At 44.7% G+C, this 12148-nt stretch overlaps 1 protein-coding gene across 1 annotated transcript in view; it reads left to right on the forward strand.

Moving 5' to 3' along the window:
* Positions 1-12148, forward strand: part of pde4d (phosphodiesterase 4D, cAMP-specific) — a 147471-nt gene that overhangs the window by 120076 nt on the left and 15247 nt on the right. The window contains 5 exon segments of the mRNA XM_056592928.1: positions 3465-3656; positions 6007-6043; positions 6162-6238; positions 6737-6786; positions 11139-11251. Coding sequence (XP_056448903.1) covers positions 3465-3656; positions 6007-6043; positions 6162-6238; positions 6737-6786; positions 11139-11251 — 469 coding nt within the window.

The raw sequence follows: 12148 nt of genomic DNA on the forward strand, positions 1-12148 counted from the left end.
CTTTATATAAAGTATTTAGTTATTAAGTCTGTGAAACTAAAGGACATAGTTTAGAAACATGGCAGTGCAACATGGCGGGCTACGTGGAAGACGACCCGCTACCCAAGTAGATATAAAGGGAATCATTCTAATGCAATGAAAACACAAGTCTTATAGTCATTGCATTATACATCACCGTAATTAAAACATTGTGGAATTTTATTAAAACATTGTGACAGATGCCACATTTTACACACTGCGCCTTTAAGGCTCCACCATACCCACCAGCACCGCTGCCCTTATGCTCATTCTTTTGGTTTGTTCTCGCTAATTTAACAAAGTCGGCCAGCTCAGGGGTTTCGGGTAGGGAGAATGAGCCCCACATTCCCACTTTGATGTCACATATTAGACGTTTGCCACCCCTTGCTGGTTTTAAAGTAATGCCTCAGTCCCAAAGTCTGTCCTGGCCGGTCATGCATAACCAATGAATATGGGCTGATGCATGCCTAACTATGCGTGTTGCAAGACACAAGGGGCTTAAAGGAGATGTGGGGGCTGGGGAAGGGGGTCTGTGACGTACAAATGTGTGGGATTATGACTCAGCTGTTGGACATATGTCAAGTGTTCACCTGCTCATGTCACTCTGCCTTGTGTGTGTGTGTTTTTGTGTGCTGTGTGTGCGTGTTGCAATGCAGACGATGTAGAACATAAGCACACGCATGTCGTGTGACGTATGGCCCATACGCATGTATGTATTTATGGAGAGCATGTTTATGTTATGTCAGGCATGGGTTCCGCAACCGGGACTAACCAGGGCTAATAGATGGATAATTCACGAGGCGGTGGGCACTGTGAGAAGCTGAGTTTTGAATAGTAGTTATGGCCAGTAGTCCATATAATAATGGATCATATAGTAATAAAAACAAAACAGCTGGGACTGAAAAATAACCACAACAGTAATCATGAATCAATTTATTTGTGCTGCACAAAGACACAATTCCAAAAAATATATAAGTATATATGGGTGTGCGTGTGTACAAGCTTATGTGTGTGTGTACACATGCGCGTGTGTTTGTGTGTTTAGGCATTTGATAATAATAGGAATAAAAATAACCACCACCACCACCACACTAAGATTTTTTGTTAAGTATTTATTTGTTGAGTAGCTGTGTGTGTATGTGGGTGTGTGTGTTTGGTATTGGTGATGGAATGGTAATTTGAAAAACTACTCTTAAAAACTAAACCTGATGTGTCTTTTTACTGACCAACTAGAACCTCCTGCCGAAATATCTGAAGTACACAATTTTGCACTGTACAGGTTGCACAAGCAGGGTCTGATAATTTTATGAATTATATGAAAATATTTATTTTCCTCTTACAAGAACCTGACACTGGCCACGTTGCAGTGCAGCAGTCACCAAATACCAGTTATTGATATATTCACCTTTTTGGCCTGTTTGTGGGGGTGGGGTGAGTGTCTACTTATGAGGAAGAGAGAGAGAAACCATACATAATAGATGGCTGCAGGGGGGGTTGTGGGGGGGGGGGGGGGGTAATATGCTAGGATAATCACTTCTCCCTCAAGTATTACTTGCCTTACATAAAAGAGAGAGAGAGAGAGAGAGAGAGAGAGAGAGAGAGAGAGAGAGAGAGAGAGAGAGAGAGAGAGAGAGAGAGAGAGAGAGAGAGAGAGAGAGAGGGACCTACTCAGACAAAACTCAAGCCAAAGCCAAGTGTGTACTTTTCCTTGACATATGATGTACACTTACATGTACTTGATGTTCTATAGTCACGCATCACGTAATCCAAACAACAAGATCAAATGTTGGATAAACTCCTGTCGAGCATGACATGGAATGAAAACTCTCCGAGAACATGTGTTTGTCTATATTATTCATGCGTTTGATCAGGATGTATTTATGGGGCACATCTAAACAATGACACTCCATGATGGCTTTGCGTAAACAATATGGACCATTGTCTTTACAGCTTAAGCCTCACATGGTGTTTACAAATGGAGTTGGAACGTCAGGGGTGGCCAGCCCAGGGAAACTGAGCTGTATTGTGTTGATGAAGGCCCTTGGAGAGCTCTGATGCTCCCTGGTGGTTGTTTCTCTGCTCCCATCACCTTCACTTCCCCCATCTCCGCTGAAGGAGTACACAACCCAACTTGAAATGTAAAAATTCGGGGACACAAGTGTATCAGGATTTTTATATTTTATTGTTTTCTTTTTTAATTCTCTTCCTTCATTACCTTATCACCTAGCCTTTATTTTGTTTCGTCTTGGTGTGTTTTGGTTGTGTGTGTGTGTATATCCTACATTATTTGTTGTGGCATACATACATGTCGTACAAAGCAAGCAAGCTGTGCTTGGGCTTCAAATATGTGTCGTGAGACAGCCCGTTGTAAGAACGGAGTCGTTGCACTTGGAATGGTACCATGTTTGTATTTGCCTTTGTTGATGTAGCTTGAAAATCAAATGTGGTGATAAGAAAAGTAGTTTATCTTAAATATATGATAAAGCACAATGCTGAGTGCTTTAATATTCCAAACCAAACAGCCTCCGCGCACCCCTGACAGAGAAGTCGCTCGCAAAGAATTCCCCTCACTTCCTCCAGTCTTTTCTCAGCACATCCAGCGTACACGCACAGGCAATCGCTAGTTAGGCTAGCGCTGACGTTAGCATTACAATGTGCTATGACCGCTCCAATCTAATGTCTAATGGGGATTAACACTATGGCCGCTTCTGAGTGTAGGGATGATGACACCCCTCTGTGTGATGCTAGGAGGGAAAACCCCCACCCTCTCTCTCACTCACCCCACCCTCCTCCTCCTCCTCCTTCTCCCCCTGACCTCAGGTCCGGGGCCTGGATTATGGGCTTGTCTGGTAACCGTAGCGATAAGGCCGATATCCCTGGCAGGCCGTGTGTTGCCTTTCACCTGGGTTGACGCTCACCTGGGAGACACTTAGTAGCCCGCTCTGACGTCACGGCAGGATGTAGCCTCGCTGTCGTCGTCGGCAACGGCTTTCCTTCCACGAGAGCGCAGGGCGTAATCTGAGCCGCGCGCTTCCCAGCGGGGACGGATTGTCGCAAGCTCTCGGCACTCCTGTGACGCAAAGCAGCGACGATAGGATAGAGAAACCGGGCGGTAGAGATGCAGGGGGGGGGGGGGGGGGGGGGGGATCTGCATCTTCGGGGTGCTCCTGTGGCGCACCGGGGTAGAGCGTGTGCGTAAGGCCCAGTCCTATTCGCATTCCCTCTATCTCCCATACCTCCCTAGCTATCTCACTCTATCATCAAGCATAAAAATCTGCGTTACGCTGACGCTAATAATAGGAGGGGTCAGTGTGTTGGCTCTGGTTTATTGTATTTAAAAAATAATAATAATAATCATTGGTCGGTCGAAGCATTTGAAGAACCTCAGTCTTTTAAATCGTGGAACATGTTCTATAACGTTGTATTTCCTGTGTTCTCCCCAACAGTTTCGATGTGGACAATGGCACCTCGTCGGGCCGCAGCCCCCTGGACCCCATGGCCAGCCCGGGCTCCGGCCTCATCCTCCAGGCCAACTTTGTGCACAGCCAGCGGAGAGAGTCCTTCCTCTACCGCTCTGACAGCGACTACGACCTCTCGCCCAAGTCCATGTCCAGGAACTCCTCCATCGCCAGTGACATGTGAGTCCATGAAGAACTCTTATCTGTTCCGGTGATGGACGGCGGTCCCATGACCTTTCTTCCCGCCTCGTTCACATTGTCAAGCCTAGCGAGGCTCCAATGTTGTTTTGAAATGTTCTGATTTGAACATGCGTCTTATCTCTGTTTGTCTGTTATGTTAAAGGTGACAAGCCCCCCCTTGTGGCTCGACATCCGTTGCTACTTTATGTTCAGTACTCGATGCTAAAAATATCACCCAATCTGTGAACGCCTAATCTCTTCCTCTGTGTATATCTTAGTGGGGAGGGTTTTTGGACTGTTTGTTTCAGGTCCACCACAAGTGGCCTGTGGATGACACACTGACACCTCAATATCACCTACATTGGCCCGGGCCCCAGAGCCAGTAGCACCAGCGCCCTGGTTAGCTGTGTGGGTGACAGCAGATTCTGAAGTGTCCCATTGAGACTACTATTCATAGCACAGCCCTAGCACGACACGATGGGGTCATTCTCAAGCATAGTTAAGTCTGCTCCGTCGACGGGACCAATAGGACAATGAGATAGTTCTTTCCTTTTTCTATGTTTCTCGACCACAAAGTTAACCTCATCCTCCCTGAGCTGAGCTTCTACATTGATTCCATATGTAGAGCAGCACTACTACCACTCACTTTGAGAACGTGGCTCTCAACCCAAAAACGTCTGAGCTACACTGATGCTAGATTCATCCATTCCCATATGGCCATGGCTATCGAGTTACAACCACTGCTACAGGAAATACAAATATTGACGGAACGCAGAAGATCCAATTTGCAGGAGGGACAAATAAAGGAAACAGAAGATGGTGGAGATCATGAGGTCACTCAACAGGTCCTCTCTGTGATGTGAAGGCCAAGCCTCATCCTGTACATTTAGGGCTCCACAACGATACAAATAAGATTCCTCCAGTTAGTGCGGTTTGTAGTATTTTTCTGTAGAAACATACAGATATGCCCACCTCTCCCATAGCTCTTGACGGGCCACAATTTAGTTAGTCAACTCTTGTATCTCTTTGAAGGCAGAAAGTTGCCACTTCTAGGCACAGTCAGTGCTAATGTGCCATCTCTAAAAGAGGTTGTGATGATAAAATGTATGCAGATTTTGATTCCGGCTTAAAATTTAACCAACTGACGCATAACCAACTGAAATTTGTTATCATTCTAAAAATGTTGTGGAAAACAACTGCTTCACCATAAAAACAAGCAGATTGATTGTCTCAGCATCGTTCTTTATTACTTTTAGTAAAAAGATAATACTAAAACCACAACTATTGTTAGATGATCAACACAAGTTATTAGGTGTAGCCTATTGTGTCATGATGGAAGCTTTACCCTACCCTGGGGCAATATGTTTTTCTTGATACACTAATTGTTTCCAGTTCATTGAGTCCAACGTGACATTAGACTGATATTACAGACAGGAAATATGCAATCTAAACAGACGCCGTTGGTAAATTAAACCTACTCCTATTTGTTCATGTAACGATAACGCATGAAAATATTGACATTTTCCGCCACATTAAAAGCACAGTAGGCGTTGTTATTCTTCCATAACACAACATTAAATAGTGGAACCAAACTATAAATGTGGTCGTTTTTCCAAAAACAAAACAATGGCCAGTGTGTGTGGTGTTGGGGACATACTCCTTATCTTAGCATAGGCTAACAGAGTGTGACACCACGTGGCTACTCTGGTCGTCAAGACAACCGTCACCCCAGACAAACAGCAGAGGAGACACCCGGTAAACAAGCGTCTTTAGTCTTCTCTCGGGTTAAAGACATACGCGGAGAGAGACTGAGAATAACGAGCGGAAAGAAAATAAACCACCCTGCGGTGTGATGATGTGTGTCACCGGTCTACAGAGTTATCCTCCCGTTCGGTCCATAAGAACCCATAGCGATGACATTCATCTGACTGTATGAATATAAACAACCGTACACATTGAATTTAAAACCAGAAAAACACCTGTTGCAGTTCATACAAGCCTACGGCTATGCCTTTGCAAACCTTGTGATAATTATTCAGATTGTCAACCAGTAGAGGGGCTTAGCTGTAGCTGTGTCTATAGGTGCATCTGCATTGTGACACTGGTATTAGTATAGGATAATTAGGATATCATTCATAGGTATACCTACCTCAGGATAACTAACAATGCAGCTCTAACTTTGTATGACTTTCGCTCTCTCTATCTCTCTGTCTGTCTGTGTGTCTCTCTCTCTCTCTTTCTCTCTCTCTCTCTCTCTCTCTCTCTCTCTCTCTCTCTCTCTCTCTATCTCTATCTCTATCTCTATCTCTATCTCTATCTCTCTCTCGCTCTCTGTCTCTGTATTTTTCAGTCATGGGGACGATATGATTGTAACGCCGTTTGCACAGGTGAGCATTTCTCTCTACTTTCTTATGGCTCAGTTTTGATGTCACTCTCTACAAATGCGCGTGTGTGGACTTTTGAAACAAGAATCGCCTTGTCTAACGTCTGCCTTTTATCCTTCAGGTTCTGGCCAGTTTAAGAACCGTACGAAACAACTTTGGCGCCCTCACCAACATACAGCAAGACAGAGCGTCAAATAAGTAAGTTGTATTTTCTTTAATGATGAAGGATTCATTACTCATTACATAACAAGATACTCATCTGTACACATGTTATGATCAAATGTGAGTATATCTTATTATGTACTGTCCGTACTGAACATAGCAAACTAGAAGATTAAGCTAATGTGTTTTCAGCATTCAGCAAACCCCCCCCCCCCCTGCCACCTTCCTATTCCCTCAGCCTTCATTCACATGCAGAAGCAGTTTCTACTGTAACGGCTCTTCCTTCATTGTCAAGCTTTGTGCGCCCTCTGTTGTTATTAAGGGGGTACTACAACAACAACCTGGGCCTGTTCTATAAAGGAGCCCCCCTCCACCCAGACAGCACTTTGTGAACAGCGATATAAGAGTAGAGACCCAGGGGAATACTGCATATTTACAGTTGACACCAATGTAGAGCGTTTGGATGAATAGGCTGAAAGAAATGATTTTCAGGGAACATCAGTGAGTGGTTTTTGTCTTTTCCCTCCATTCCAGGAGATCACCCATGTGTAACCCACCTCCTTTCACAAAGACCTCCTTTACAGGTATGTGTCTAGCTTGAGTCTATCATATTGTGTATGCATCGTCTGTGGGATTCAGCATGAAATGAGCGCTCATGTACAGTATATGTTTAAGACTAGCTTGCTTGTCGCGTTTCTTTCTTTCTGGTGTGATTGAGATAAAATGAATGGATGCAATGTTTGACGGGGCTGTTTGTAAACGATGATACTGATACTGTTGTTGTTGATGGACGGACCCTCGCGTCCTATTGGGGGAGCCAGAGAACATGAAAAGTAATATGAAACGTGAATGGAATAAAAAATATTGCTTGCACATTTGAAAGGGGTGAGATTTGCTGGAGAAACTCTGGTTACGGTTTAGTGTGTTTTAGATTTTTATTTTCGAGTGCGTACTGTCGAGTATGGACACACCCTGCTAGTAGTCTTGTCCACCCCCAAGATCCCAAAGCTAGACTCAATCAGTAACAGATCATTATAGAGGTATGTACGCGCGTTCTGTGATCTCTTTCAGCAGACATGCACACTCACCTCTCCCATACCTAGCACACTTTTCAACCCTTGTAAACTCTTGAAAGCAGAAATTTGACATTTATAGTCACAGTCAGTGACGATGTACCGCCTCGATGAAATGTTTCCCTCCCCTTTTCTCTTTGATGGGTTGTGGGGGGGGGGGTTTTCCCAGCATTGACTCACTTTCTGAGGAATCTCTTGTGACATGAATAGACTTACCTTCAACTATAGTTTTGATCTGCTTAGTTGTTAATTGTGAGCGGAAAGTCAAACATACCTAATGCCTCCGCAGTTTTAGGATACATTCATTCAACGCAGACACACACACACAACACACAACACACACACACACACACACACACACACACACAACTCATGCTAAGCCATTAATACATTATCACATATTTTATTTTCTCTCTATAAAAGCCTCACAAATGTCCCATCTTCAGATTTGCAGCCCATAGCATTACACATGCTGTTATATGGGGATATTGACAAAACCATGCAATGTTTAGCGATCATATTTCATATTGCAGAGCAATAATGGTGGAGGAGGGGGGAGTGAGTTTTGTTCAGGACCCTGGGTTGAATATATTTTCCTAACATAGAGAGAGAGACCTGCATAGCTGGGCACTGTGTCCCCCTCCACTGAGACACAATAAAATGTAAAATGGCCAAAGGGATTTAATTAGTTACTTTGAATTAGACAGAAGAGAGCCTACTATATAATCAGACTACTATGCTCCTTCATTGACTTGGAGTATAGTAGGCCTCACGTTTACGCTGCTACGCTTCCCTTCTTTTACCCAGTCTTCCCCTGTTGGCTCCTCCTCCTCCTCCTCCTCTTCCTCCTTCTCCTCCTCCTCCTCCTCCCCCAATCTGGCCTGTCAGTGTATTTACTGGTCATTGGAATATTGATCAGATAATGGAATTTATTTTTAGAGCGGTCTAAAAATAGCGCGAGCCACTGACCCTTGACCTATTGCCGAGGAAGGGATGTGCTGTGTCGAGTTAATGAGACACGCTCTCTTAATTAGCCACCCATGCGGCTCCTGCCCTACAAAATGTCTGAAATAATAATTTGGAATAAAGCGAACTATTATTTTGCTATAGTTGGAGGAAGATAAAGATTTTCAAAGAGAGTACTGAGTAATTATTTTCAATAATTACCCATACCTAACAACAATAATGTAATAATAATAGTTTCCTTTATGATTCGATTTTTTATTGAGAAATGAACATGTTGTAGTATACTTATACTACTTACACTATACTATGCACTCTACAGTATGACCTAGTAACCGTAATGCATACCGTAATGCATGCAGTTGGCTTATTTCCTGAATTTCCTGGTATACCTAGAAATGCATCCTTTTATATTATTACCCCTTCTTCGTCTCCTCTCCCCCACTCTCACCCCTCCTCGACGTCTCACTCTCTCTCCTCTCTTCTCCACCCCTTCCTGTTCTCTCGCTCCTCCTTTTCCTTTCTCTCTGCCTGCATGTGTCCCCCATCCGCCCCTCCGCTCCACCGCTGTGGAGCGGTTCCGGTACAGAGTTTGCCTGCAGCCTTGCATCTGTGCGGCAGAGTGGCCTCTCGGAGCGCCGGTGTCTGATGTCGCACTAAGCATGAGAAGAATGTCATTGACGTCAGTGCAGTCGCTGTCAGAGAGAGTAGCACCCCAGCCACTGACACCACATCAGGGGGAGAGGGAAACAGGGCGAGAGCAGGGAGGGATTGGGGGGGGGGGGGACAGAGAGGGAGAGAGAGAGACACAGGGGAGAAAGGGATAGTTAGAAAAGGGGAGGAAATAAGAGAGGGAGAGGAAGGAGGTGTGTCATAGCAGGACTTTGGAGGAAGAGGCTGCTTTTTGGGGATTTTTCGGTGGCATGGAGACCCAGAACATTTCGATGCAAAAGACAACATGCACCCAACACATATAATTACAATGCATCCCTTAACTTTAATAGCTCGGCTGAGCCTGTATTTTGTTTAGTGCAGTTGTTGTACGGTAGTACATTTTATTTCTTTCAACATCCAAAATCAATAATAGTGATATTTGTAAAAAGAATATGTATGATTATACAAGCAAAATCTCACACATGATGAACATCTAAACTCTAGCCACAATGGGAGATGGATTACGTTTACCCCTGTTCACATGAAGCTCTTGCCTGTGCATGTGGAACAGCATTTCAAGGTGCTCCCATTCCCATATCAAATGGCATGAGCAGCGCTGGCTCTTCTAAATAAGTGCAGGCATCAATATTAATTGGCTCGTGACAAGGTGACATTTTCTGTTTGTGAAAGCTGAAAAAATGAAAGATTGTGTTGGATGCAATTGCTGATAACATAAGTGTGTGATGTAGTGTTTAAGTCAGTTTCACTCTTGCAAACCCTCAAATACAAACGTAGGTCCTTAAATCCCGGTGCATTTTTACGTTCATTTCGTATCCCCTGCTCTAGCTAATATTTCCCTTAAATGTGTATTGTAAATCAAACGATATGAATACAGATTTCAACTCATTAAGGTACATACAAGACAGGGAACTCCCTTTTCCAGCTCCATTCCTCTATCAACTCTGGCCCATGTTTTACCACCGGCCCTTCCCCATCCACAGTGCAGTCCTCTCTGGCTTTAGAAACAGCTCAGGGAGAGCCGCACGTTTGGCTACCAGGGACGCCGATGCAACAGCAGCCCTCCCCCTATACACACAGCATCTATTGGACCACACGCTCCAGCACAACACACACACACACACACACAACACACAACACACACACACAAGCAATGGATTTTAAACCTTTCCTTTCTGGATAGCATGGACATTTTTCATTGGCAGACCGGCTAAGGACTCATGCAATGTGGTTTTGTTATGGTTAGCTCTGCTCCTGATGGATGTGTGTGAGCGTGTGCATGTCTATGGGCGCCTGTGCGTTTGTGTCTGTGTGGCTACGGTGTGTTTGAGCAGCCCTTCTGGTGAGCTGGTCGGCGCGCTATGTCCGATCCTGTCTTTCTACGGTTGTGGACATCACTGGGATGTGAACTCTGATCGCCGCTGAGCTTTCTTCCAGGACGGCTCTCTCTCTCTCCCTCTCTCTCTCTCTCTCTCTCTCTCTCTCTCTCTCTCTCTCTCTCTCTCTCTCTCTTGCTCTCTCTTTCCCTCTCGCTCTCTGGTGCACGCGTTCGTGTTCTCCTTCAGACGTCCATCCCTCTCCACAGCAGACATGGGCCTGCTAAGCAGATTGCTCTTCATCCTGCTTCATGAATGGATTAACTCTCCTCTCGCCGACTGCAGACTCCACTTGAGAACCCCGGACCTCTAGATGCTGTTTAAATGGGGTCTGTCGTGCATGGGAGATCATGAGTTTGATCTGCCTAGGTGGATTTCCCCCGTCTCGCTGCTACCTTCTTCTTCTTATTTTTGTTTTTTTTGTACTTCTTTTACCTCGGAAGCTCTGCTGAACTTCTCCTCACCTTGCTAACCCACTCCTCTACGGCCTTCGGACACGATGAGATTCGGTTGAGAGTTCCCTAATAAACTGTCCTGCAACAGAATTTAAATCGAGACTGTTCTTGTGGTACTTTGTTTTTTGGGAGCAGTGGAAGGAGAAATTCAGCCCCTTTGGACACTAGATTTTTTCCAGGGACAGGCCTTGCCTTGAGGAGCCCACCCTAGACCACGGGGCTAGCATTAAAAACTCCTGGCCCAGGCTCTCCAGCATGAAGAGTCTCCCATGTGTTCACTCGGGGTATCCCAGCGTAGCTGTCTGTGGGGTGGGAGACCCGGGCAGGCCCGGAGAGTCCGCTAGCCCTCTGAAGAGGGCCCTTACTGATCCTCTGCCCTCCTGTCTCGGTCCTGCAGAGGAGGCCTACCAGAAGCTGGCCACCGAGACCCTGGAGGAGCTGGACTGGTGTCTGGACCAGCTAGAGACCCTGCAGACCAGGCACTCGGTCAGCGAGATGGCCTCCAACAAGGTGAGAAGAACTGTCTCCTTCACACCTGTTATAATCCTTCAGGATTTAGAGCACTGTGTTACCACTTACGACACTACGAAAAGGGAAGTAGACATGGTCGGGAATGATAATTCACTACACCACCTCATAACCCCTGTTTCACTAATATGCATGCACGCCTCCCTAGTGAACACAGTAACACTAACATACACACTAACATATACCCAGCGCTATGTCACTGAAGTAGGTCAAAATCATGTTAGTTCAGTACACCTAATACAACATTACTTTGCCTTTGAGCGAGCACTGTTTGGGTCTGCTTTTAGAATATAGCAAGGTAAATGAAGCAACAGTGTGTTCATCCACTTTGTGATCATAATGAAAGGTTTCTCCTCCTCAGCCGTCTGGGTGTTGTGTAATTTCTTTGCTGATTCCCAGAATGCAATTTGGCGCATTTGTTGTGGTGATGGTGGAGGTACCAACACTGTGCTTGCACCTCCATTTTCATTTCTGAGAAATTCTAGTCATTACATTTTCGTAATAAGTCCCCTGACAACCTTTTTTGCTAGAGGGATGAAGTTAAAAGCTGTTATGAAGACTTCTCATCCTACAAATAAAGCTGTTGAAATTAATCATTCAAACCTTAACTGGATCATGTATTAAATACATGATCATGTATGAAATACATGAATAAATTTTATTCATGTATATAGACAGTGTACAAAATCCCAGGAATATCCATTGGTTGATATATATTGATAACATTATGACACACTGATAATTATCAAACGCTGAATGACATGATAGAGAATCGATTCGATTATTATTTAACCACCCCTCCTAGCGTTAATGTTATTTCTTTACCATCCAAAACTGTTAGGCTCTAGATTCCCCCCCACAGGTTTATTCCCCTCCCTG

Source organism: Gadus chalcogrammus, chromosome 6, assembly GCF_026213295.1.
Source record: "Gadus chalcogrammus isolate NIFS_2021 chromosome 6, NIFS_Gcha_1.0, whole genome shotgun sequence".
NCBI lineage: Eukaryota > Metazoa > Chordata > Actinopteri > Gadiformes > Gadidae > Gadus > Gadus chalcogrammus.